The sequence below is a fragment of the Cynocephalus volans genome, chromosome 2, assembly GCF_027409185.1.
Source record: "Cynocephalus volans isolate mCynVol1 chromosome 2, mCynVol1.pri, whole genome shotgun sequence".
Classification (NCBI taxonomy): Eukaryota; Metazoa; Chordata; class Mammalia; order Dermoptera; family Cynocephalidae; genus Cynocephalus; species Cynocephalus volans.
This window is the reverse complement of record NC_084461.1, coordinates 217,411,684-217,438,218: the sequence shown is the minus strand read 5'-3', so window position 1 is coordinate 217,438,218 and position 26,535 is coordinate 217,411,684. Positions and strand designations below refer to the sequence as shown.

At 45.9% G+C, this 26,535-nt stretch overlaps 1 protein-coding gene across 4 annotated transcripts in view; it reads left to right on the top strand.

Moving 5' to 3' along the window:
• Positions 1-9,611: 9,611 nt before the first annotated feature.
• COBL (cordon-bleu WH2 repeat protein) overlaps positions 9,612-26,535 on the top strand; it is a 295,923-nt gene continuing 278,999 nt past the window's right edge. For all 4 annotated transcript variants that reach the window (XM_063088248.1, XM_063088250.1, XM_063088249.1 and 1 more), the window contains exon 1: positions 9,612-9,864. In XM_063088248.1, coding sequence (XP_062944318.1) covers positions 9,824-9,864 — 41 coding nt within the window. In that variant the 5' untranslated portion in view covers positions 9,612-9,823. The remainder of the gene's footprint in view (positions 9,865-26,535) is intronic.

Below are 26,535 nucleotides of genomic sequence, written 5' to 3'. Positions count from 1 at the left end.
CTGAATCTAGAACTCGGGACATTGCATACTGAGCTTTCCCTGTAATCTCTTAAAACTCAATAAAGAGATTTTTATTGGGGGGAAGAGTACTCCATCTGTCTCTTCTTAACTTCACACGCTCTTGTGCTACACACAAACACACACACACACACACACACACTCATATAGCAGGTGTAACTCTAAAGTAGATAGATTGATTTTTCACATGTGGAAATAAACATTATTTATAGTCCCCTAACAGGTCTGTGCTGACCTGAGCCAACATTCACTCAATGCTCTCTTCCCATTCCAACACCTATTTTGATGGTAGCAAACCATACACACACACACACACACACACACAGAGACACACAAACACAATCTCACACACACACACACACACACAATCACACACACACACACATACAAAATCCCTTGCCAGTAAGGTAACTGGGCTTACCCAGAAGACCCAACCCTCCACTTACAAGTGGAGAAGCCACCAATTTTGTCTCTTTTATGAAACATCTGCTGATTTACATTTGCTGGGGTAGTTACATATTAGCCAGCCACTTAATGCTGAAAATAATAACATAGCAGGAAAGGGAAAAAGCCAGACAATCCATAGTTCTTTTCCATCTAGTCCTTCCTCACTCATCTGCTGGTAGATGTGTGTTTCGAGAAGTAAAATGAAAACAGTCAGGTTAGTTTTGTGCAGCATTTCCACTGTCCAGGTATGAACAAAATATATATATATACATATGAGCTACCAAATACAAATTGTGCCGTTTCAGTTATTCTACAAGCAAGTTAAATTCTCTTACATTTACATTTAAAACTGGCATTGCACAGTAAAAAGATGAATGGTAAACTTCATGCTAATGATTGAAAATTTTTCATTTTTATATTTTTAATTAGAATGATAGTAAGTAGTATGTTAAAATTTCCCTGACGAATTGAGTGAGAGATCATGGAAAAAGGAAAAAGCTTGATATTTTAGTTCCTGGAAGGGCACTTTTCCCTGATTTTGGAACAAAGGGCCCTTCAGTTTCATTTTGCACTGGGCTGCGAGGAGGGGCGCTGCGGGCTTACTGGGAGTCAGCCTGCGAGCATGGTGGAAGTCAAGGAACTTGGCGGGGAAAGTGCCAGCAGAGTGAGCCAGTGAATTCTCTCTCTCACCTCTCTTTTTCAACTCTGGAGCCTGGCAACCTGGCTTCCTTCCATGGCTGATGCTGTAGCTTGGCAGGCCCTGGCACTGCCCTACTCCCTATCACCTGATGGGAATGGTTCAGTCCTGCTCCCCTTTACACTGGTGCCAGTGGAGTCATGTCACTGCCCCTCACATGTGGATGAGGTTTGCTATTTTTTTTTCTTCAGAGAAATGGACAGTTGCAGCAAGTTTCAGACAGGGGAAGAGGGCCACCAAAACTCAGATTTGCCTCATTCTTTTCAGAATCACTTTGATGCTTTTATTAATTATGCAAATGAAGGACAAGCAGGTGCCATTGGTTACTAGAAGGGTGACCATACCAAGAACGTGCTTTGCATGGCTTCAATCCACTGTCTCGCCCTGGCTGGAGCAGACCTGAAGGTGAGATAAGATGTGGTCCTGAGCCCTCCATTCTAGAATCCAAGACACTCTATCCTTCTACCCTGTCCCCTGGGGCCCCAGGAACAGGCCCTGAAGACTGCTAGAAAGAATTACTACCTGGGAAGGCAAACATGAGCATCCTCGCCAGGCATCCCTCAGGGAAGCCCTGCATCCAGCTAGGATCAACCTATCTATCTCCAAGGGCCTTGGTCCATGGGCTTTGGGGTGCCCTCATTTCTACAGAAGTTGGCAGTGACAAGTCACAGCACTGATGGGCTGCAGCTCCCTCAAGATGGATGCTGAGGGGGGGCTCTGCCCTCCCAGCCCTATTTACTCCATGGGATTCGAGATCATTCAACAGGGCTGGGGGCCTCAAGATGGGGAGAGCTGACTTCTGCCAAAAAGGCATGTGCCACTGGAGTGATTAATTGGAAGAGCAAAAGTAACACATACAGAGGACTAAACATTCCAGAGTCACCTGCATTTGAGAGATCTGTTCCCTCAGGTGAATTTTTAATCTGGGGTATGGGGAGGGGCTGTTTCTGCAGGGTTGCAGCATGCCCTCTTATGTGGGCATGTCCTCTCTGAGACCCCTTCCCATCTTTGCTTTCCTTTTCATGAGCAAAAAAGAGAGAGAAAAAAAAAAAGGAGGTTAGGAAATTGAACATAGTAGACCTTTGGCATTCCCTGATCTGATATTTCGTTCTGCTTTTTCATTTTATGAAAAGTCCAGAAGACTTCGGTGAGGAGGATGAGTCTTCATCTTCAGTGAGATGGCACCTGGGGAAGCCCTTGGCTGGCGGGGACACAGAGTCTCCACTCAGCTGTAGTATTTCTGACTCAGTGGGCAGTATGCAGCTACTCTTAGGAGTAAGAAAAAAAAAATGTGTGTTAGTGTTTGTTGTTGCATGTGAAGATTTGCCAATTCAACAGACGGTGAACATTTGTCGTGGAAGCATGCAGGGTTAGCAGAGGCCTCTCCCCTGAAATATTGTCCTAGAGAAAGTGAGAAGTCTGTAGCAACATTCCCATCATTATGAATTTGCAGCTTCTCAAAGGTCTCAGAAAAAATTCCTGGGGAATATATTTGTTATATAATAAGTTTCCTAGGCTACACTAGCCTGTAAGTAAAATAAAGTCAACTGTAGTGGTGAGTGAGAACTTTTCTGCCTCTCTTCTAATACCCTTAAGGAACTCCAAACCCCTGACAACTCTGGGACTCCCCCAAGCATGTCCTTCCTGTGACGCACAGGTCTGTACTCCTGCCTCACCTAGTGTCATGCCCTGGACCCTCCCCTTCAGCTCTCTGTCCCTTGTCGCAGATGCCACGTCTGCCCGCTGGTGCTGACCGGTGCCCCTGTTGCTGGGGCTGCCTTCCTTCCCAACTGCACACAGGCGAGGTGACTCACACGCTGCTGCTTCTTGATCTTGCTCAAGCTACAAGAGCCACCGGGGGTCTGCAGCAGGTCCCAATCTGTGTGATGTCCTGTGAGGCTACAAATCCCGCACCCCTGATGACGAGAGACCTGCTGAAGACCTGCTGAGATCCTCGAGCTTCTCCTGTGCACCTCCATCCTCAGCCCCAGATGAGCTCCATTTAGAAGGCTCCTCAGCTCCTCGTGAGGTATGAATCCCGGAATCCTGGCACCTGCCTCCTCTGTCCATCAGCATGCCTGGACCAGCCTGATCCCAGAAGCAAGCACAGTAGAGATGTCAGCTGGGAGCCCTCCTAAATGTCAAATATTCGGGAATGCAGGAATATAGAAGCTATTTCCTCCCCTTCCTTCTCCTTGGTAAATTTAGCCCATAGACTCACTAAAAAGATCAAATTATCTCTCTGAGAAGGAGACCATGTGTTGACTTTTTGGAAAAGCTACATATTCAAAACCATAAATCAAAAATTTAGAAATGCAGTATTCCATTAGCCAATCCCTCCACTCTTGAACCATGTTAGAGGGCAGTTTGTAATATTTGGGGAAGTATGTAAGATAATATGGAATGCTGCAAAATCCAGCTTTGGTTTTTGGAGTGGTTTGGAATTTCATCAGAATGAAACTGAGAAATATGAAGGGCGTAGTCTTATTTGTAGACTAAAACACCCTTACCCTTCAACTGACTTAGAACCAGGAAAGTTCTCTAAGACAAAATCATTTAGAAAGACAGAACACACATCGGCTCAGGTCAAGACTCTGACCTTTAGTCAAGACTCTGTGGATACATGTTCTGAAGAGGCTCACATTTCCAGAAAACACTGCAGGGAATCCTACTCGCAATTGCATAATCCTCGCGTGGGCTGAGGGTGTAGGTGCAATGTTATGTAAGTTCACGGACTGAACATCTGGGCTCAGAGGTGAGGAAATGCTTCCCCTGACAGCAGGATGGGAAGCAGAGCTGTCAGTGTGATCTCACCAGGAGGAGAATTAGGAGAGCTGGTGGCTTAAATAAAAGCGTCATGGCAAAGTGGCAGGAGAGCCAAACCTACGCATCCTCTCCGCCTGCTGCTTGGCAGTGCCTGTAGCACACGTTTGCTGACAAATGCTAAGTGCTGGGGCCACGTCTGCACTGAGGCCTTCAGAGCAGAGCAGGGTGGTGGGCAGGAAGCAAAGTAATTGTGTTCACATAAGGGCAAAGAATACAGAGTGATGGGTGAGGTTGCCCAGGCACAAATACTTGCTCTGTGTAACCTTGGTGACTTTGTTAAGTTCCCTAACTTTTGATTTTTTCATCTGTAAAATGGAGACCACAATAGTGCCTATCTTTTGGGTTGCTTTAAACAATAAATGACTAGGGTTGTTAACCGATTAAACATAGTGCTTGGCACTTAGCAACTATTGTTGCTTAAATGTTAACTATTGATATAGTTAATAATTCAGCCAACCTATTTGGTACACAAAGTTGAATGTTGTAATTATTACTGAAAGAGAAGGAGAGACATGAAGGTGTATATATGTCTAGTGGTAAGTGTTGGAGGTGGTCCAAAAGAAATGGACTATGGAAGGGGGTTGATCCAGCTTATAGACTTGAGTTCGAGATCCAGCGTGTATGAACTCCTCACAGAAACTTCAACCAGGAAAAGCCCAGAACCAACTACCTTCAGCCTAACTCTGTCATGGTCCCACCTGATCTCTCTTGGTTCCTATTCCTCCCAGGGACCCTCAGGTTTGGAAGCAGTATGGTCCTGAAACCCCTTCCACTCCTGACCTTGGTTTCAGGATTACTGAGAATCAGAACCTCTCCCACAAGCCCTCTCCTGCTTGATTGCTAATACTTGAATGTGGCTTGTGGATTCCGTACAATAGCCCTGACAAGGGGCAATAGATCAAGCTACAACCAGTTATTTTTAAGACCTCCTAAGCAAAAAACAGGGTGCAGAATGAAAGGCTACAGTCTCTGAAGATAAACTACCTCTACTTTCCAAATTTCGCTGTGCGTAGTGCTACCCATAATTACCCCTTTGGAAAAAATATACTGTAATTTTAAAAAAAGGATGATTAATACTCAATAATACACTATAAAAACAGACCTTTGCTTGAGCAATGGTCACTTAAATATGACACCAAAAGTACAAGCAACCAAAGAAAAAATAGATTAATTGAACTCGATCAAAAATAAATATTTTTGTGCTTCAAAGGACACCAAGAGTGTGAAAAGATGACCTACTGGATGGCAGAAAATATTTGCAAATCATATATGGATAAGGACTTGCAAATCATATATTGTATGCACAATCTATAAGAAACTCTCACAGCCCAAAAATATAAAGATGACATGATTTTAAAAATGGTTAAAGACTTGCATTATATTTCTCCAAAGAGGAAGACTGGTTATTAATAGTCAACAAGCACATGAAAAGATGCTCAATATCATTAGTCATTAGGAAATACAAATCAAAACCACAATGAGATACTACTTCACACCCACTTGGATGGCTACAATCAAAGACAATGATCAGTGCTGTCGATGGTGTGGAGAAACCGAAATTTTCATACACTGCTCGTATAATACTGGTTGTAAAATGGCACAGCCACTTTGTGAAAACAGTTGGCAGTTCCTCAAAGTTTTAAACATGTAGTTACCCTATGAACTGCTCCTAGGTATACGCCCTGGACAAGTGAAAACATACATGCACACAAAAACGTGTAGATGAATGTTCATAGCAGTATTAAGCTGAAAAGTGGAAACCATGTAGATGTTCATTGGCTGATAAATGCATAAAGAAAATGTGGTCTATCCATGCAATGATGTATTATTTGGCTTAAAGGAATGAAGTACTGATATGCTACAATGAAATGAATGTTTTACAACCTTGAAAACATTATCCTAAGTAAAAGATGCCAGTCGTAAAAGGCCACATATTGTATGATTCCATTTGTGTGTAATGTCCAGAACAGGTTAATCCACAGAAAATAAGGTAGATTAGTGGTTCTAGGGGGTGAGGTGAAGGAAGAATGGGGATTAAATGCTAAAGAATAGAGGGTTTATTTTGGGGGTGATGGAAATGTTCTGAAATTAGATGTTGGTGATGTTTGCGCAACTCTACGTATATACTAAAAACCGCTGAATTGTGCTCTGCAGAGAGATGAGTTTGACGGCAAGAGAATTACATCTTGATAAAAATAAAACACTCCACATATTTATTTGAGGTTACCGTAGTTGTTTAAAGACCCCACGTAAAACACGTCCTTTTAAATAACATTATTCTAGAAAGAGAATTTATCAGTCCTTGCTTTAAAGCAAACTCGAAAATGTAATGGGGAGAGTGGAAGGGACACATGGGGGTCTCTAAGCCCTTCCTCAAGGGTCTCCTTGGGCCTAAATTCGCATTGCAGACCTGAGCCGGGTACACTTGTACACACCCACAGGCTCTGTGAAGTGACCCGCAGTTCCCTCGGCTGGAGAATTCACATTTTCCCCTGGGTTTTAAGAAACACAGGGCCTCCGTGCCAAAGAAGGAGTTACAGAGGCACGCCGGCTGGTGAAAGAGACTTTAGACACATGACTGCTCTGTCCCTTCAGTCCCAAGTGCTCTGGAGGGTTTCCTGCACCCACCAACCCCCTGGCCATGGCACGGCTCAGGGGACATGCACACCTGCAAGAACAAAACAGTGGGTGTTTGGCTTTTGTTTCTGGCTTAAGGACTGTTCCAGGAACCAGGATTCCAGCTGTTATGAAGAAAACTATGCACCCAAAGCAAGTAAAAGTAGAGTCGGAATAGTAACAACTAAAAAGAACAGATCGCCTACGAGTGCCAGGCATCAGCCCAAGTAACTGACCTGCCTCGTCCCATTTAATCCGCACCCTGGGACTGCTGAGGTTGACGCTGTTCTTACCTCCAGGAGGTACAATTATTGTTATATCACTTGCTCACTTGTTGTGGAACTTTGGCTTTGAAAAGTTCTAATGTGTAATGATTTACTTTCTAAACCTGCATTAGTCTACTTGGTCTGCTACAGCAAAATACCACAGACTAGGTGGCTGAGATAACAGAAATTCATTTTCTCATAGTTCCAGAGACTGGAAGCTCATGATCAAGGCACCACTGGGATTGGTGTCTGGTGAGGGCTCTCTTCCTGCGTCACACACGGTGCCTTCTCACTGTGTGCTCACATGGTCTCTCCTCTGAACTCGGGAGGACAGAGAGTGAGCTCTGGTGTCTTTTCCTGTTCCTTTAAAGATATCAGCCCTATCAGTTTAGGGCTCCACAATACAATTATGACTTCATTTAACTTTAATTACATCCCTAAAGTCTCTATCTTCAAATATAGTCACATTAGGGGTTAGGGCTTCAACCTATCAATTTTGGGGGATGACACAATTCAGTCCATAACACATTCAACACAAATGTCCACTGTGGTATCTACATTTGTATCAATCATATGGTATGCTTTATTTTATTTTTTTTAAGGGTCCTTATAATTGTGTAAGATTCAGGGCCTGCAAAAGCTGGATCCACCCCTGATTATCTCCATTTTACAGTGGAGGAAATGAAAGCCCAGAGAGAAGTAATTTCCTCTCGGCAATACCATCAGTAAGTGGAGGATCAGGCCTGAAGAGCCAGTGCGTTTGATCCTAAACCTTGGCTACTCAAAGTGCGGTCCCTTGGCCAGCAGCCCCTGCATTCCTGGGAGCTTGTTAGAAATGTAGACTCTTCTGTGCTTCTTTGGGCCCACATCCCCACCAGACTTCCTCCTGTTGACTTTACCGTACCTGTGGGTTATGGGTGGCCCATAAGCTGCTTCCTGGGGATGACAGTGCCTAACCTAGTTCTCAGCTCTGGCCTCTCCCAGGCTGCCCTGTTCCACCCTGGTGTCCAGAGCAAGGAGGGGCTCACCAGATCCTGGGAGGGACTCTCTGATACCTCCACCCAGGGTTGGAAGGAGTCTAGAGATTCATTCATTCAGTGCACTCTTTATTTACCAGCACTGACTCCACCCTGCCAGGCAGTGTCCTAGATGCTGAGAGGGATGAGTCACACAGACAGACGTCCAATGTTCAATAAGGTCACATTCCAGGGGAAGAGACTGATGCCAAACGCATGAGCAAAATGTGTGTTTCATACGACATGTCTCTATTTATATATTTTATCCCATTAATATATATTGTATACACCCATCTTTATGTATGTACAATATTTACATAAATATAAATAAAATGTCTACATACATATAAACAAACATACATAGACACTTTCCTTTATTAATAAACTTACATTTAAATGCAAATAAATGACAAAAATACATATATGTATATAATATATACATATAGTATGACACATATTTAATAATACATATAATATAAAATATACTATTTTTCACATAGTGAAAAATGCTCAGAAGAAAATAAAGCAGGTCAAGGGGAGCAATCAGGGCTTGAGAGTGAGGGCCTGCTCAGGAGGCCTCTGCAGGGAGCCGGTATCAGGGCAGAGACCACGGATGAGAAGGGGCAGGAGGAGAGCACTGTGGAGGACCATCCCGGTGAGAGGCCCTGCGGTGGGATAGTGCTCCGGGCACTGGGACAGGGATGGGAGGCCGCGCCTCAGGGCAGTGAGCTCGAAACCACGTGGAGAGGCAGGACATCTGTTCCGGGTGGGAGCCACTGCCTGCGCACCCGAGGCCTTCAGGGCCATGGCAAGGACTTAACATTTCGTTTCTAGACGGGTCTCCGTCCTCTCCTGGTTAAGGAGAAAGCTGGGGATCAGAGGGAGAAAGGCGCTGCAGGCCTCTGGGTGGGACCTCATCCAATTACAGGATCCCAAGGGGCGCACCACCGCCAAGGCTGATCGCTATGCAAACTCGCTTGATCTTGCACCTTATTGGCCTTTCATTCTAGTCCTTGGGACCTGCTATTTTTATAGGTCGGACTTTCATTACCACACAGGGCTGGGGGACTGGGAAGAGAGAGGAGGTGAAGTTCGGGCAGATCAGGGACCTCTGGCTGACTTGCCCTGGACCCCAGCGTGGGCTCCCCGCCGGCATGTCTGCCACCGTGCCTCCCTGGAGTCGCAGGGCGGTGACACAGGAGCGTCCAGAAGACGAGGCTGGCAAACCTGAGCGGAGTTCTCGTTCGCACGGCCGGGCCGCGCTCCAGCGCGGTTTCCCGTGGTTTCTCATTTCGCAGGACCGGGCGGGGCCCCCAATCTCCATTTCTGACATGTTCCCTTTGTCACTTGGAGACCCCACGCACTAGATATCTGTTGCGCGGATAAAGGCTCAGCTGGGTTCCAGGGCCGAGCGAGCGGCACCAGACACTCTCTCTTCATCCCCCAACCGCGGTGCTCCCCGACCCGGGCGCCCCCCTCGCCCTCGCCCTCGCCCGGCCGCTGCCAGGCGCTTCCCCGCTCCCCGCTCCTACCCCCGGGCGGGGCCGGCCTCAGGGTCCCCACCCGAGCCCCGGGGGTGGTGGAGCAGGCAAGAGGCGCGGTGCGGCGGCCGCGGGGCGTCGGCCCGGGGCGCAGGTGCCACCCGCCCCCTTTCCGGGGCGCGCGGGGCAGGGGCGGAGCCAGCCGGGGCGGGGGCGCGGCGCACCTTGCTCCGGGCGCCCCCGCCCCGCGCCGCCGCCAGCCCCTCCCCGCGCGGCCGGCGCCCCCGCCCGCCCGGGACGGTGCCAGCCCCTTCCGTCCTCTCGGCTCCGCCGCTGTCCTCCGCCGGCCCGCGTGGGAGGACGATGGGTCAGCGCGGAAAAAGTGAATGAGGGCGGCGGCGGCGGCCGCAGCCAGCGCCTGACTCGGTCGAGCCCGCGCCCCCGGCCCGCCGCACCATGGACGCGCCGCGCGCCTCGGCGGCCAAGCCCCCCACCGGGTAAGCGGCGAACGGGGCGGGGGCCGCGGCTGCGCTGGGCTCGGACCTGCCGGTGCTGCCGGTGGTGGCGGGTGGCGGGGGCCGATTACCTGGGGAGCCCGGGTCGTTTCCCAGGTGACCGAGTCGGGCCGAGGCCCGGGCGCACTTTTCGCGGAGTGTGTTTGCGTGACAGAGCCTTTCGGGGTCCCCGCGGGCGTCGCCCCCACCCAGTTCCAAGGCTTCCTCAGCCCCTTCCGAGAGTTTGTCCTGGGGGGCGGGAGGAGGAGGGGAACCCCGGGCCTCCGTCTCCAGCGGCGTCCCCGGCTCGCCTCTTGCCCGTGTCCCAGTCCAGTCACCCCTCTCCGGGCCGCGGCAGCCGCCCCGCCGTCCGCTCCAGCCCCGCCGCATGGAAGAGAGGGCTCCGGGACTTCGAAGGCCGCCTCGGGCCGTTCGCGGAGCTGAGTGTCGAGGGCACTGCCTGGAGGTTTTCGTGACAACCGTCCCCCGCCCCGCCCCGCCCGCTCTGCCGTTGTTCCCGGGTTTCCCGCGACAGGGTATGGGGCGCGGCGGCGGAGGGACCCGGCGCCAGGTGCAGACCCGCAGCGGCCGGCTCTCGGCGATCCTACTTCTGCCCAGACCTTTCCGGGTTTCCGTTTGCCATGCCCACACCTTGCGTGTAGGGATTGCATGTCACGTTCAGGATTTTACTCGCAGAAAGAGGAACAAACAGTCATGCCCTTTAGCCGGCGCCGGAGCCAGGTTGAACCGTGCCCATCCCAGCCAGGCCGCGTTTACTGGGCCGGGAGTCCCGCAGCTCTGGGGACCTCATAGATCGCAGCGGGCGTGCTGCGGACCTTCGACCTCTCTGGCCTGCCAGCAGCAAGTGTGCTGTGAGTCGTGCAAATGGAATGAGAGGTTGGGGTGGGCCCTGCACCTGCTTACGGAATGGGCCCACTTTCCGCTATGGCAACTGGACTTGAACAACCAGCTTTGGGGACAACAAATCTCTTTTCTTCTGCAGTTGTGTCCCTCTGACTCACCCTGCCATATGCCCATGGGCGGTCGTGTGGCCCAAGTGTGTAAAAGATTTTCAAATTGACTCTTTAAAAAAAAAAAAAAAAAAAAACTCTCCTTTTAATGCCAGGAAAAAGTGATCCAGGTTAGCAAATCCAATAAGCCTGAAGCCGAGGAATGTTAAAAAGAACTTTTTTTTTTTTCTTTTTGCAGCGCACTTAGTGGTAGTTACGTAATTCCCTTTGAGCAAGCAGATTCCCCCCAAAAGAAAATAAATGTGGGAAATCATTTTTCATGGTAATGGGCACCCCAAAATAACATAGGGAAATGCGAAACAGAATTACCTTTAAATCTGTGGCTTTGATAGCCTATTAAATAAGCCTGTTTAAGGAGACTGAATTATTTTGTCACTATCACATTATAAATAAATATGAAAAAGATAACATTTAAGAGGCCTGCGACATTACAACCAAAGTGTATCCGTAAAATCCCTTAAGGGAATCTGATCATAGAAGTGGAAGGAGGGATCCTAATTAAACCTGTGACAGTCTTTCCAGCTTGGTACCATGTAGCCCAGAGATGGACCAAAGTGGGCCTTCTCACAGTGCTTTGCAGGGCTCTGGTTGGTCTTCACATTTGGGTTGCAAGGGAAAAGTTTCGCTATGGATATGTAACAAAACATGAAATTGTTATTATTGTTGTTTTTGACACTTAGATTCACAGCACCTGATTTGCTTGTTTGAACATCTTTGTCCAAGAAATGTAGACATTTTCTTTTTAACTTCAGTTATTCCCAATTAGTTTCTCATTTGTTAGTCCTTTCAGAGAAGTGGCATCAGAAACTATCAATGTGTTTGTATTTTTTAGACAAGAATTATGTGTTTAATAATAAACTATTTTGGTTAAAATCTGAGGAAAGAAATGGTGTTAGGATTTTAAATATTTTATATAATTTGGGTCTGTCACTTAACTTATAAACATCTCTGGCTTTAGTTCATTATTGGTGGCAATTGGATTCTGTTGTCTCTTCACTGAAATTACTGTTTCCTTTTCTCTGTAAGGGCTTCTCTGTTGTTTGAGAATAAGGCCATGTTTGTGATGTGCTTGAGGGAAATGTGTTTCTATCCGATACTGCAAAGGTTGGTTATAAAATCAAACTTTTAGTAAGCTATCATTTTTCCACATTATAGCAAGCAACTGATGTGATGAACTCATCATTCTTGACTGAAGCTACCCGTTCCTCGCGTTGTGTGGAAATGGGCTGGGCTGGGCACAAAGAAATAAGGAGATTTTACATTATAAATTGCGGCTATGAAAGCCCTTCCTGAGGATGGCTGAAGGGAAGGATAGGTTGGTGAATGTAAATTCACTGATTGTATGTCTGACTAAATTGTTAATAGTTATTAGGTATCTTTGTTAAGAACACAAATATAAATTTTTTCTTGCATTGAAATTATATGCCTTTATAACTGCCTGGAAAAGTATTTTTTAAAAAATGCTGTATGCAAAACTAACAAGTCAGACTTGATCTGACTTTTAGGAGGGTTTTAAAGCTCAATTGAAGTGTAATCACTGACAGAATGTTCTAGAATACAAAGGCAAGTTGCCTTTTGGCGAAATTTTAAGATATATTTAAGTCCATACTTTAAATTTACCTGTTTACTTTTCATTCGTTTGAGTATTTGTGGGATCCATCCCAATAGTTGTTATGGAGCAAAAGGCTAAATTTCCCTTTGGAACCTGTATGAATAAAAGACAGCAGTTTGGGGGTTTGGCAGAATGGTGTTTTGTTTTGTTTTGTTTTCCTGTGGAGGAAACACATATTTCTGTAGAATAGAATAGTCTCCCATAACATGAAATGTCAGAGAAGATGGTGCCTTTAATCAATGGCTGTATTCAAGCAGTTTGCTTATGTAAAAATCAGTGGAAGCTTGCTAATCAATTTCATCAGCATGTGAGCTTCACGTAGACATAGCTATTATTGATTTCTCTGCATACATTTGTATTTATTTAATCAAGTTATTAGAACAAGAAATAAATTTTTAAAAATTAATTGATGTGGGTAACTTGAACTACTCTAGTTCTGTGAACAACCAACATTATATTAAGTATAGAAGGCCAGCTACTTTTGATAGTTAACACGGGCCAGCACAATGCCATTCTGTATGAAATCCTTATAAGCATACAAAAATATTAAGGAAATATTAACAACTGCACACGGTAATAAGTTTAGGTTTCTCGGCCTTTTTGCTTTGGGCTAACAAGAGCATGTATAATCATCTGTTACATGAAACTTTGCTCATCAAATTAGAGCAATTTGTTAAGAAGATGATACTTCTGAGCTACTCTTTATTTTGGCAGTTCAATTAAGAAAGTAAATGTTAGGGACTGCTAGATGTAAAGTGGAGAGTAGGCCCAGAACTTTTATTCTTTTGTAATCATAATTTTTATTAATAAGAGGAGTTGGAGATGTCCTTGTCACAATATCAAATAAATAAAATAATGAATTTTATTATTTCTTTGTGGTTGTGTAAGGATGATGGGACTGAAGTATGATTAAAATCTGACATAAAGATATTTGTAAACTGTTGAGTCCCTCCTGCCTGCAGGAACTCCAGCCTGCAGGCGCTTCTCCAGAGCAGAAGTACAGTGGGTTGTTATTGGGTAGGACCTTGATGCAGGTGGAGCAATAGCCTCCACGTAAATGCAGATCTGGATTCTGTGGTCCTCTTCTGGGACCTGGCAAATGGACACATAATTTGTGTGTACCCAAGAGTGCTTCCATAATTATTAAGAAGACAATGATTATAGGCTATATCTATACAGTATAATAAGTAGTTTAGGTTTCTGGGCCTTTTGTGCTTTGTTATTAAATTTATGATTAACTTTAATTTTGCAGTTTATCAGAAGTTTTAAAAAGTGAGAAGTTTAGGTTTCTACGCTTTTGTGCTTTGTTATTAAACTTATGATTAAATTTAATTTTGCAAATGATCATAAGTAGTTGGTACCAAAGTAGTGTTTAGATTGAAGATGTGCGAATCGAGGATGTGCAAATCTGAAATATAGTAACACTTAGTTCTAATTTAGACTTGAACTTGGTAAGAGCATGTAACAGAGAGTTAGTGTGTTTATGTGGTGTTTCCCTACATCCCTTCGATCTTTCTCCATCCATGTTTAATTGTGGGTTCTGTGAATTTTATGTGACAGTTAATTTTAGTTACATTTTTTTCAGTTACTTTATACTATAGCAGAACATAGATTTGATATTTCATGACCCACCAAAGTCATTTACATATTTTCATCTTTGTACTTTTCTCTACTTAAAACATTTAAATCTTGATTCATAGTATTCGTATATATTAAGACATTGCTAATATGCCTTTTTACACTTTCATGATTTTCACTGAAGTGAATCGTAGACTTTGGTTCCCGCCCCTCCCTCTTCTCATGCCCGTGTTTTCTTGCTTCCACCGTGTCACTCCAGGATTCTGTGTCATTCAGGGCCACTTTTTGGCTTTCGTCACCTGAATTGATGGGTAGCACATATATCACTTTTCCTTCATGTTTCTGTAATTCTTTATTTTTCACGTGTCTGTTCCTGGAGTAGTATTAAACTTTTCTCTCATGTATACTTTGTATGGTTTCAGTTGCTTTTTACAAAGCTAATGATAGTCATCACTTTTAAAACCTGATGCTGTTCGTCTAGACGAGACTTTGCTGTTGTGGACTCTGGTGCAGTCTCCAATAATGCATGTATTTCCTTCTGCCTGTCTCCGGAGCCATCCCCATGGCTCTGAGCAAGCCCCTCTCGCGAAAGACGCCCATTCCCCAGCAGGGAGATGCACCATGGCCTTAGGCCTTTAATATGCATCCATCTGGTCTCCCTCATCAGGTGGTTAGTGGCAGCTCTCCAGGACCACATCTTCTACAGGCCAAGTCCAATTAAAAGAGTTCCCCGACCAAAATGCTTCTATTAAAAAAATGAAAAAAAAGAAAAAGTTTTTTAAGCAACTGTCAAAATGTATTTTACTTAGGCACATTTGATTAGACAGATGCCCAGACCACAAACGCTTTTGCACAAATATTTTTGTAGATCTGTTCTGCACTTCCACCAAACCAAGTGATACCTTTTTTAAAGAAACTGATTAATTTAGAGAAATTACTGAAGTTTTATTCCTTAAAAACAAGTGGTATGAATCCCTGAAGATGGACTAGATGAACCAGGAGTCCTGGCTCGTCACTGTCCCCACTTCTTCATGAGGGGCACCCCTTCCGTTCTCCATGGACACACATGGACATGCCCACAACTGCACTGGGCACAGACAAGGGGGTAAGTGGCTTCCTGGGCCAGGCAGGGTATCTTTCCCTTATTTAAAATGTTCTGCTTGTTTGTTAATCCTATTTGACTTTCTCCTGTGAAAGGCAGACAGGGAGGGTTCATGGAAAGAACATTGGCTCAGGAGTAAGAAGATTTGGGGCCTGGTGCCAGTTGTGCACAATTATATTCACCCTCCTTAGTGTAGCCCAGAGGCCCATCCTGGCAGGGCCCCTGTGTGTTCAGGCAGCCCAGTGTCATCTAGTAACCCTGTCTGCAAGGATGAGAAAGTTTCATGTCCATGCTGTCCAGGACAGGAGTTCTGAGCACTTGAAATGTGGCTGGTGCAATGGAGGACCTGAGTTTTTCACCTTATGTAATTTCTGTCCATTTAAATTTAGATAGCTACCTATAGCCCATGGCTCCACATTGATGGGAGGCCAGGCCCCTGGTTCTGTCACTTTCCTCTGTTTGCCACCACAGCTTCCCTTCCTGGGACCCACGTTCTCTCTCTTTGACCTCAGGGCCTTTCTTATCCTTTACAGAAAGCTGCAGCTGGTGCTTCCCATCAAGGCCTGCAGGATTCTGCCCATGGTCCCCAGAGGGACTAGCTGTCTCCTGGCCCCTGCCTCCCTGCTGGAAACCCTCCTTTGGGAGATTATGATTTTACACTTACTTGTCTCCCTGGCCTACTGAATTCTAAGCTCCTCGGATGATGATGTGTTCGTGTCATTGCTCTGTGGCATCTGATATACAGTTAGATTCAGTGAATGCTCTGTTAGTGGAGACAGTTGAATAAGATGATATTAAGACTCTTGGCACTTCTAAAATCATATGACTCAAAGTGTTTCCCGAATATTATAGATCTCTCTTTCAAAAAAGTCTACTTTTTCTTAAATTGCTCCTTCATCTCCTTTGTGCCAGACTGCATGAGAACAGACGGCTGCATCAGCACTAAAATATTTCTACCCAATATGCTCTGACTTGGCGTGCCAGCCACACGACCCACTTCTCTGCAGATTCGGGAGGTGTTAGATGTCTTATTTTGAAGAACATAAACGGATGGTGGTTGAAAGAGGAATTGATTGTTTCTCTCTCCTAGCTGAAAGTCCATGCTGTTGGTCCCAGGCTGGCACTGAGGTGCTACATTATTGTGGACCTGCCCCTTTCTGCTTGTTGCCCTGCCATGGCCGACGTGCCCCCATCTGTTCCAGCCCCGCCTGAGGAGGGGAGGTGGAGGGGGTGTGTGCCTCTTCCTTCTGGGCCTGACCCACAGGTCGCACGTGTCCCTTCACTCTTGTCCCATTGGCCCCATCTTAATCACATGGTCATGACAAGAGCAGCTTGGAGACGGAGAGCAGAGACCTTGTCCAACGTGATGGTGATTCTCACTCTGGCGAGGGCTGGGAGGAGCTTAAGGCATAGGTGGACAGATAGGGTGCGTGGCTGTGGTGAGTACGCGGCTCCTCTTCCTCCCTCCAGGGTCCTGGGAAGACCTCACGTTTCTTGGGAAGGGTGCCCCTGACAGTTGCTGGCCTCTGCTAGAAAACGTCTCCTTAGCCTGCTCTGAGCATAACTCACAGGAAATGGTCCAGGGCTCCATAGTGTGTCCTCAGGTCGACTTGACATAGGCCTGTTTGCTGCTTGACAGCTGGCATTTCCTGACCACAGTCTCCCTGCCAGCCCTAAGCACAGAGGAGAAGGTGAAGACTTTTGACCCCCACCCGTGTCCAGGAGAGTGCTGACCTACCTAGCCTGCATCCCCAGACGTCCAGGGGGTAGAAGTAACATTCAGACTGTCTTCTCGAAGGCCGGTGGTAACCAGTCTTAGAGGAGGAAGGTGGGCCAGAGAGAGGGAGCTTGCTTCAGATGAGGGGGAGCCTCTGCAAAGCTCTGGTCTCATCTTAAATGCTCTGTATGGCCTTAGGGGTCAGAGAACTGGAAAAGGAGAAATACCAACTGTATTGGCTTTGCAATTACATGTAAATAGCTTTAGCAATTAAACACTTAAGTGGTAAACTAAGGTTAAGGGAGTCAATGGGAAAATGGGCCCTGTGTGCATGGTGTGTGTGTGCAGGTTGTGGGAGTGGGCGAGAAGTTAAAGCTAACTTCCAGCACTTGGCAAAGCAGCACATTCCTAAATCAGTTCTGGCAGTTGTTTGTCAAACTTAATGGTGTGGGATTGTATTTAAAAATAGTCTAGGGTAGGAGTAATAATGTAGCAAAAGTGTATACTTTTATTCATGCGGCTATTTTTTAGTCTCTATATATAGTTTTGTTGGCTAGAACCCTACTAATTAAAGGAAAATCCGTTAATGTTCAATAAACAAACCACTAACGGGCTTGGAAAAAGACTGATTGACTGTAGCCAGAATCTAGACATTTGCCACCAGACTAGCTCCTTGCCAAGATCTCCTGTCCGTCGCCCGCCCATCTATCTTGCTGTCTATAATTATCATATAGAATTAGTTTTGGGTAGAACTAAAAACTCTCTCCCTCCTACTCTTGTCCTAAAGCACTTATTACATCATAATGGTTAGCAATGTTCTAACAACATCACACATATAAAGAATAAATTATAGTTCTCTTACAAGAGCCCAAATCACCCAATTTGACTTAACAGATGTAAATTGGGGTAATGAAGTCTGACTGTTTCTCCTGTTTTAACCACCCCACAAAATCACTACCCTTTACCACTTCTCAGATATAATTGGCTGATTTTAATAGTGATCCATAGTCAAAGAATCTGTCCTAAATGAGGATAGTGTGTGAATTTCACACTCAGAAAAGTAATGAAAGGTAGTTTGGAAACTAGACTAATTTAAATTGAAAAATATTTCAATTTGGAATGCTTATTATTTGTCAAGTTTTTACTTAACATATGTTTTGCATTTTTGGAATTTTTTTTGTTATACGTTTTTCTAAAGTGGGGAAACTAAAATGCTCTTTGTAAGGACTTGCCTCATTTCTGTGTTTTCGTCATTGGTGATGGTGTCATTTTCTAGCTGATGGGGCAGACACAGCTTGCTCATCCTGCACCGGGAGGTGTGCTCTCCCATCGGGACCCTCTGGAGTTGGTAGGACAGCACTGTCCTCTCTGCTTTGGAGGTGAGATTGTCACGTAGCTCTGTGCAGTATCAGCCCCTCATCCTGTGATCATCCTACTATGCGGGACTCAGTTTCCCAAGTCCCTTTTCCGGAAGCCGCTGTTTGGCTTCCTGCAGGGTGGCAGTGATGTCGTCCTCCTGCAGGCTTTTGCTGAGGAAACAGCCTGCTGGCAAGCATCACGGGATTCCTTCCTCATGTGGGAGACGCATCATGTTACCTGTTGGGTCGTAACAGTACTGGATGCAGAACTCCTGAGGCTCTCAGGTAGGATTTAATTTTTGAAAGAAATATGTGGTGTGTGATAGGAGAGGACCAAATTCAGCTGTCGTTGAGCACAAAAGCATTTATGAATTAGCACAAGGAGTCGAATCACCGCCCTCCCCAGCAAGATGTCAGCATTGATCCTGGTTTATGAATTAATGAACATGTAGAAGCCTCCCCTTTTGTAATAGAGGCTGACTCAGCTCACAGTCTCTTGTGCTGATTAATTTGATGAAAGCACAGAGCTCTGCTTTTCCCAGTAAGTGAGCTTCTTCCAAAGTAGAAGCTACGTGGACGCACGCTCACAGGTTTGCTCTCTGCGTGTTCTTGGGGGTGACTTGGGTGGCCCTTGCCCAGAGCTGCGAGCCTCACTGACAAACTGGCCAACTCTATACCCACCTCTTCCCTGCAGGGTGGGGGCTCCTGGGGCTTCCAGAGGCCGGCGTCCTCCAGCAGGGAGAAGCTCAGTGTGGGAAGGTGGGGTCCGGGGTGAGAGGCCCCTCAGAACTGCCTGGTGGCCTGTCATGCCTGGTGCTGCCGCGCCTCCTGGGCTGCACTGGTCTGTGTGACATCTTACAGCAGAGACACTGGTGGGAAACCACGGCCGTCTTCATCCGTCAAGTACAGTGTATTAAGCACTCACCTGGCACCCAGTTTGGGGGCTTTTTAGTGTCATCAGTGTCCCACATGTGTTCTTAGCTCTCCCAGGGTCTACGCACATGGAATATCCCAACATCTCTTTGCTTTTGTTTGTTTAAACTTGGTTTTAATCACTCTCGCAGAAATAACTTGTCCCTCTTTATGATGTTTTACTTCTCTATATGGAATCCTCTCTTTCTGTCTGTTATAACTGATTGTTTTAAATGACATATGCAAGGTGGTAAGAATACACCTTTTATCTCTTTTATTTTAACTGCTGGTCTGTGGAAAACATTGCTCTTTGGGCAAGGTGTCTCAGTGGCGACCCCAGAGGAAAATTGTATGTTTGAATGTTTTCTCGATGGTTACTTTTCATTTTCTCAGTTCAGAATTATACAGTGTTCTTACAGTCAGGGAAAGGCTTTAACCAAAGCACTTAATGGGAAGTAATGGATGGCTTGGGTTTAAACTGGGCTGGCTTCGATGACCGCCCCATGTGCCTGTGAGGGGTACATCATTTGCATAACATTTTTACTTGGACAGGGCAGTGTGTTTATAATGCTCAATATTCATTGGTATGGAAATGTGTTTTCATTTATTTTAAATATGTGGAAATGACATGTAATTGAGAAAAAAAAAAAATTTCCACAAGGCGTGTCCCTCTTCGTCTTCAGAAGGTGGTAGAAGGCACGGCACCTCTCTGCGTGAAGGTACTGTGTGGTGGAAGGTGCTATGTGGTGGGAGTGAGGATGCTCTGAGAAGCACACCCAGTTCATGCCTCGTGAGGGTGTCAATTTACAAAATGGGGGTGGAAAGACAAAGCCTTCGTGTCCGTCCTCTGCCACCGAAAGCTGTGTGACTCAGAGGGATTGTGTTGCCTCCTGGTCCTCCAAGTGCATCATGACCGAGATGGAGATGCCTGGATTGTAGGGTCTTAATGAGACAATTGGAGAGACTGGGAGCCAAAAGATCCAGCAGAGCGCCTGTCCCGTGGTAGCTCCTATTATTTCTTCTCATTATTTTTCTATTATTGTTTTTCTACCAATAAATCACCAGTCTGGACCAAGAATGTATAAGAGACATGAAACACCATCCCAAGTCTGTTTTTTGTAAGGACTTGCACTGCATTTCTAGTAGGAAATATGACTGTTACTGTGCTGCTTTCTTATGGTAGAAATGTAGCCAGAGCTGCCTTGATAGGAAACTAACAACATCTGTTGGTTTAAAATGGGAGAATAGCAATAGAAATAAATAAATATAATAAAATCATATGTAATAAAAATAATAAATATAATAAAAGTCATAGCTCATATTCATAAATTGCTTTTGGGGAGATGTTGTAGACACAACTTTACACCAGGACCAGGTGGGTCACACCAGTGAGGAGGTAACAGATTGGACAGGGAAGGCTGGGGACTATGGGAGAACCAGTTCCTGTAGAATGAGTCCACTTCTGCTAAAGGACAATGATGACAAGAGGTTGACCTGCCTCTGTTTCTGCTGTTCCTTCTGTCCAGCACTGGGCTGCCATCCCGTCACCTCTCACTGCGTGGGGCTGTCCCGTCATGGACACTGAAGTCAGGTGTGCGCAGTGACCCACTTCCCAGTTTTGATCAAGGCGGAGAGATGGTGGACTTTTCATTCCATGTTTGGCTGCATATTGTGTCCCCAGATTTTATAAAAGTGTATAAAATATTTACACATATCTCTGCACTCTGCAACTGAATGTAAAAGCATAAATCTGAAATTATGGTCTATTGTGTTTGTGTTATCAAAAGGCTTGGGAAAACATTGATTTACTGTTATATTTTAAAACATTCTAATTTGTGAAACACAGGTTTCCATTGCTGTGATGCAAGCAGCAGCTTATTTCTGAGAGGCAACCCTGTGAGTGGTGTATTGTCATCCTAGTCGCAGCATTGCATTGGGAAAATTGAGCCAACAATTTAGCACATGCCAGAAAATGAGTCACCATGCTGCCTAGTTGGGGGAGGGGGGAGAGGTCTGTGACACACTCTAATAGCTCTGCTTCGTGCCCTGTGTGATGCCTTCTTTTAAATAGTAGTAGCAGTTCATTAGCAAGGAGTGAAAAAGAACTCAGGTTAAGTTCCTATATTTTGAAAGCACAGTTATCACCAGAATGGTGACTCTTTAGAAAAAAAATGATGATCTTGTCAATTTAGCAGCAGAATGTCTTGGAGTAGAATTTATCAGACTTAACTGCTGGGGAATGAAGCTGCCATTGCTTCATTTATGTGACCCCTCCAAATTTACTAAGCTGGGAGTGGGGCCAGACGTGGCCTGTGTCATCCAGGCAGACAGTGTGATTGTGTCATGAGTGCTCCTAGTGTAGGCTGAGTTTGTGGAGATGTGCAGCCCACGGCCACTAGCCTGGGGCAGGAGACCCGTCAAAACCAAGAAGATGAAAGGCCCTGGCTGTGACTGTCAAGCAGGGCACCTCTTTGAAGCTGGGAGATGAGGCAGAGCTTGCCAGATTTTGACTGGGGGGGCGGGGGGGGTGTTGAAAGTTGGATAAATGTGGCTGGATGAGAGACAGGAGGGGACCAGCCCCCTTGACTGGAAGCCCAAGGATGGAGGACAGCATGAGGCTATTCCCACCACCAAGTGACCAACAGAAGGGACAGACTTACTGTCTGCTTGGGGGACTAGAGCTGGGGGGCTAATGGCTTAGATGCCTAAACCAGTGGCTTGGGACCACATTGCAGCAGCCTAGCAATGAATGGGGAATTGGGGTTTTATCTTGAAGTCCTGGGGACTCAGTCAAGGTTTCAAGGAAAAGAGTGCCATACTTGTGGACAAAGCTTGTTCTTATTCTGAGACAACTACCAGAGTGTGGGAGAACCCAGAGAGGAAAGAAGAGAGTGGGGGGACAGCCAGCGAGACAGTAGCCCAGGCCTGAGGGATAGGGCCTTGTCACCAGCAGAGGGAGTGGGACTGAAGGAGCCATGGAGCCAATGACCTGAAGCCCAGCTCGGCACATCCCAGGGGTGGGGTGGGGGGACAGGGAGGAGAGAGTGTGGCTGTGACCCTTGAACCTGGATATCAGGGAGGTCGGTGTCCTGGACAGACAGGAACGCGGAGCTGGATGTGGGGGCGGGATGGGGATTGAAGAAATGCACTCACTCATTCACTCAAGTACTCCTACTGAGTGTGGCGCGTGCTGAGAAGAGGATAAAAGATGAGCCCAGAAGGGCTCTGTCCTCCAGATGCTTCAGTCTCATAGAGGACAGATGGACCATGAAAGTGACTGGCCTGGGAAGCTCAGAGGTGGATCTTCTGCCCAACCCAGATCCTACTTAATAACAATTAATAAATGGTGTTGGGTGTTTCCAGGAGCCTGGTGCTATTAAAGTCCTTGTAGGAGTCACCTCATTACTCCTAACAATGACCGTGGAATGGGTGTGAGTCTCCCTCCCAGGTTAAAAATGAGGAACACGGGGCACGGAGAGGTCGACCAATGAGACCAGGGCAGTGAGTTGATGCGTTAACCCCAGATGTGAGCCCAGTTGTCGCACAGCCCAGTGCACTCTCCTAACCTGGCCATGTGCTCCTCACATACTCATGGACAGGACCCTGGGGGCCCTGAGGACAGTTCTGAGTCTAACTGAAAACATGGGGAATGAAGGAGGGTCTCCCAGGAGGCAGGAGCAGCAGGATCAGAGTCAGGGCCTCATGGAGGTGCAGGTGACAGGAGAGAGTGAGTTTGGCTGGGGTGGAGCTTGGGTCCCCGGTGGGCCAGGCTCACCATCTGTCACATTATTTCAAGAACTGCCCATGAGAAGGCGGCCACCTATTCTACCCATGAGGCCAGCAAGCGGGGACAGGATGCAGGCCCGGCCCAAGGTGCATGCTGCCGCTTCCCACACGCTGTGTGACACGCTCAGGAAGAAGCGTCCTCGATGCTTTAATAACCACAATTTGAGTCTGAAATCTAAGTCAAGCATGAACATGTGTAATCATGAAGTAGAAAGGAATCAAGGCCCATGAACTGGGCTGTGGGCGTCAGAGATGCACAGCCTGTGTCTACAGCCGTCCTGACCTGTCTGCAGGGGTAAGCCTGCTATGGAGAGCAGCGAGCGAGGGTCCAGAAACTCACAGTGGCTGGACATTGCTGTGAGAGCCACATGTATGGGCAGCACAGGTGCCTCGTTGAATAGGGCAGAGGTGACTCGTGGGCCTAGTAGAGACCATCTGTGGTGCTGAGAGCATTCCATGCACTGTCACTCACCCCCTTAGTAGACCTATATGCAGGTGCCGTTACCATCCCTGTTTTGGAGATGAGGATGCTGCATCTCAGAGAGGTTAAGCAGCTTGCTTAGGGCCACGAGCCCACACCTGTGCAGTGCCCCTCCCTATGTGTAGGGATAGGGTCTATTAATGATAATTACACATTTGCATCATTTTGCAGCTTTCCAACTCCCAACATCATCATTTTCATCTGAATCTCATGACAAGTTCATGCAGGGTGGATATTTTCCCCCACCTTTCTGATGGAGAATGGTCCACGCACTGATGAAGAGAAATGAAGTGGCCTGCTTTGCTTGTGTCCGCTTTGGTGCTTTGGGCTCCACGGCACCTCTGGGCTGGCCCTGTGTAGCCTAAGCCCACGTAGGCAGGTGGTCAGAGCTCAGTAGTGATGTAGAATATTATCACAGGAGCCGGCACAGGCAGCAAGCTGCACATGTAGCCCCAAGTAGCAGGTGCCTTGTGAGCAGCATGGGCTGCTCACAAGGGTGGCCGAGTTGAAGACTGTAGGTGTAGAGTTTGTCTCTTGCTGGAGCACAGAGCTCCCTGGAACTTGGCAGCTTACCATGGTAATGGCTTTGCTGGATGGTTCAGACACAGGCTATCTCATGAGGTTTCAGGCAAGCTTAGAGCCACGTAAAGTGGCTGGATGGTTGCTCGTGGCTGCTGGCTTTTTGTTGGTGCCTCAGCTCTTCACCATGTTTACCTCCTTGCATGCCTGCTTGAGTGTCCTCACAACATGGTGGCCGGCTTCCTGCAAGCAGGTGATCCCAGAGAGAGCGCAAGGAGGAGGTTGCAAGAACATTTTTGACCTTCTGTCAAAGTCACACGCTGTCACTGGCTTTATATTCTGTTTTCCAGAAGCAAGTCACTAAGTCCAGCCTACACTCAGCGGTGAGAGGTAGGCCCCACCTTTTGAAGAGATTAGTACAGGACATTTGCAGTTGTGTTTTAGAACTACCACAGGGCCATCTTGGCTTGGCTGCCATTTTCCAAAGCAACTTGGTTGAACCTCTAGTGAAGGTGCATTAAAAAGATACATTGAGGAGTCTCTGAAGAGGAGACATTTATAACCAAATCCCACTGGAGTTGGTGCTGGTACAAACCTTCCTAATGGTGGGCTTCTTCACGTGGCAATTTCCTTTATACAAGTGTGCGTTGCATATAAAAATTCTCAAACTGATGACAACTTAGTCTACCATTTAAAAAAAAAAAACCTCAGGTACAGAAAAATGACCACATGTCTCAGTTTGGGACTTTATCAGTTATACCCCTTTTCCTGGTGTAATTCCTAATGACACCCATTTCTCTCACCAAATTACCCTGGACTGTAAATGTTACGATCTCTCAGCCTAGACACTGACAATGAGTCTCCCTAAATAAACATGAGGGTCCGATTCTGTCCTGGGGTGGTTAACCAGGGGTGTGCGTCAGAATCACTGGGAAGCTTTTGAATAAAGACACACCTTAGCTCCTCCCTGTGAGATAATGATTGAGCCAGAATGAGGTGGGACTCAGGAGTGTTCCAAGGATCTCCCAAGTGATTCAGACATCCAGTCCTGGCTAAAGATTATCTATTCATTCATCTATTCTGTTGCTCACCACCCATCAATTACTGAAATGTGCACTGATAAAGGTGTTTTTCCAGCTCTCAAGGAAGCCAGACTAGGAGTTCTATTTAGTCTAAGAGAACTGTATACATAGAGCACAATTGTTCTCTGTTGCAAAATTTTCCTCTTAAAGAAATGTATGTTTTTAGTGCATTTGACATGGTTTAGCCAAGTTGCTTTGGAAGAAGTCAGTCAGGCCCAGATTGCAAACAAGCTCGTATGCTATACTTAGCACCAAGCCATGAGTAATCAGCAGCATCAGAACGGCTATAAATCCTTTGCAAACATCTAGCAGGAAACAAAAACTATTCTGTAAAATACTTTCAGGGTCACTTATCTAATTATTTTATTGCAAATGATTATTTGTCTAAAAAAAAGTTGTCTTAAGTTGTTGATCAAAAAAAACATGAAATATTTAACTTGTGTAAAATGATGCTTTGGTTATAAAGCAAAACTGAAAACAGACTGAAAAAAAGACAAAGTAAAGCCAAAACTTAATTTTTAAATCTTCATTTGCCCTCATTTAATCTTACATCTTAGGGCAAACTCTAGACTAAAATCTTATGTATGTATGATTATCTCTGTGTTAAATCTTTATCGCACTCCCCTACATATTATGGAGGTTTAAAAATGAAACGATCCATTTTTACTCATGTAGGACCATTTTAAAATTTATTTAATTGGCTCGTGATTTTTTTAAAATAAGCATTGATTGAAATTTATCTGTGTGCTGGTATCTTGGTTGTCTTGCCCTGACAAAGCCCATAACATAGAAGCAAGGACGGATCTCTAAACAAAGAACTATGACAAATGCTGTCCTAAAGATATATACAAAGTGCTTCGGGAACACCCAGAACAGGAGGAGCAGTTAGTTCTACTTGTAAGGTGGGGCTAAGATAAGTCAGGTTTATTTTTACGAAAGGCCTTCTCTGAAAATGGTTTTGCTGAAGCAGTTCTTAAATATAACACGCCTTCCAGACCTGTGCTGCAGCCAGGCCGGGGGAGCTGTAAATATTGCACAAAGAAGAGCTCACAGAAATAGAGGTTTGTCCAGTGGAATTGTTTTGTTTTTAATGATCAGAAAAGAGAGTGAAAAGGTGTGGAAAAGTGAAGACATCTGTGGCAGTGTCAGGATTCGAAACTTTCAGAAAGGTTAACAAGAAAGCTAAAGAGATGAGGTTGTATCACAAGTTCCTGGGCTCTGGTGGCATTTCCTGGCTACATCTTATCTATAGACCCACAGAATGCAAGAAGTGCTTGAAGTGTTAAAGAATGTAAACCGATGGCCCAAGAGTGTGTCATATACCTCACTGTGCCCAGGGTGTCCTGTTTGCTTTGCTTGGGGGGGTCCTGATCCTTGCAAAGCAGTTCCTATCAGTGACAGTCTGTGACTGTGTGCACATGCAGACACTCGCAGGGTTGTCTCTTTGGTTCTATTCAGTTGGGCAGTATTTTTTAAAAAAATAAAAAATTTTGATA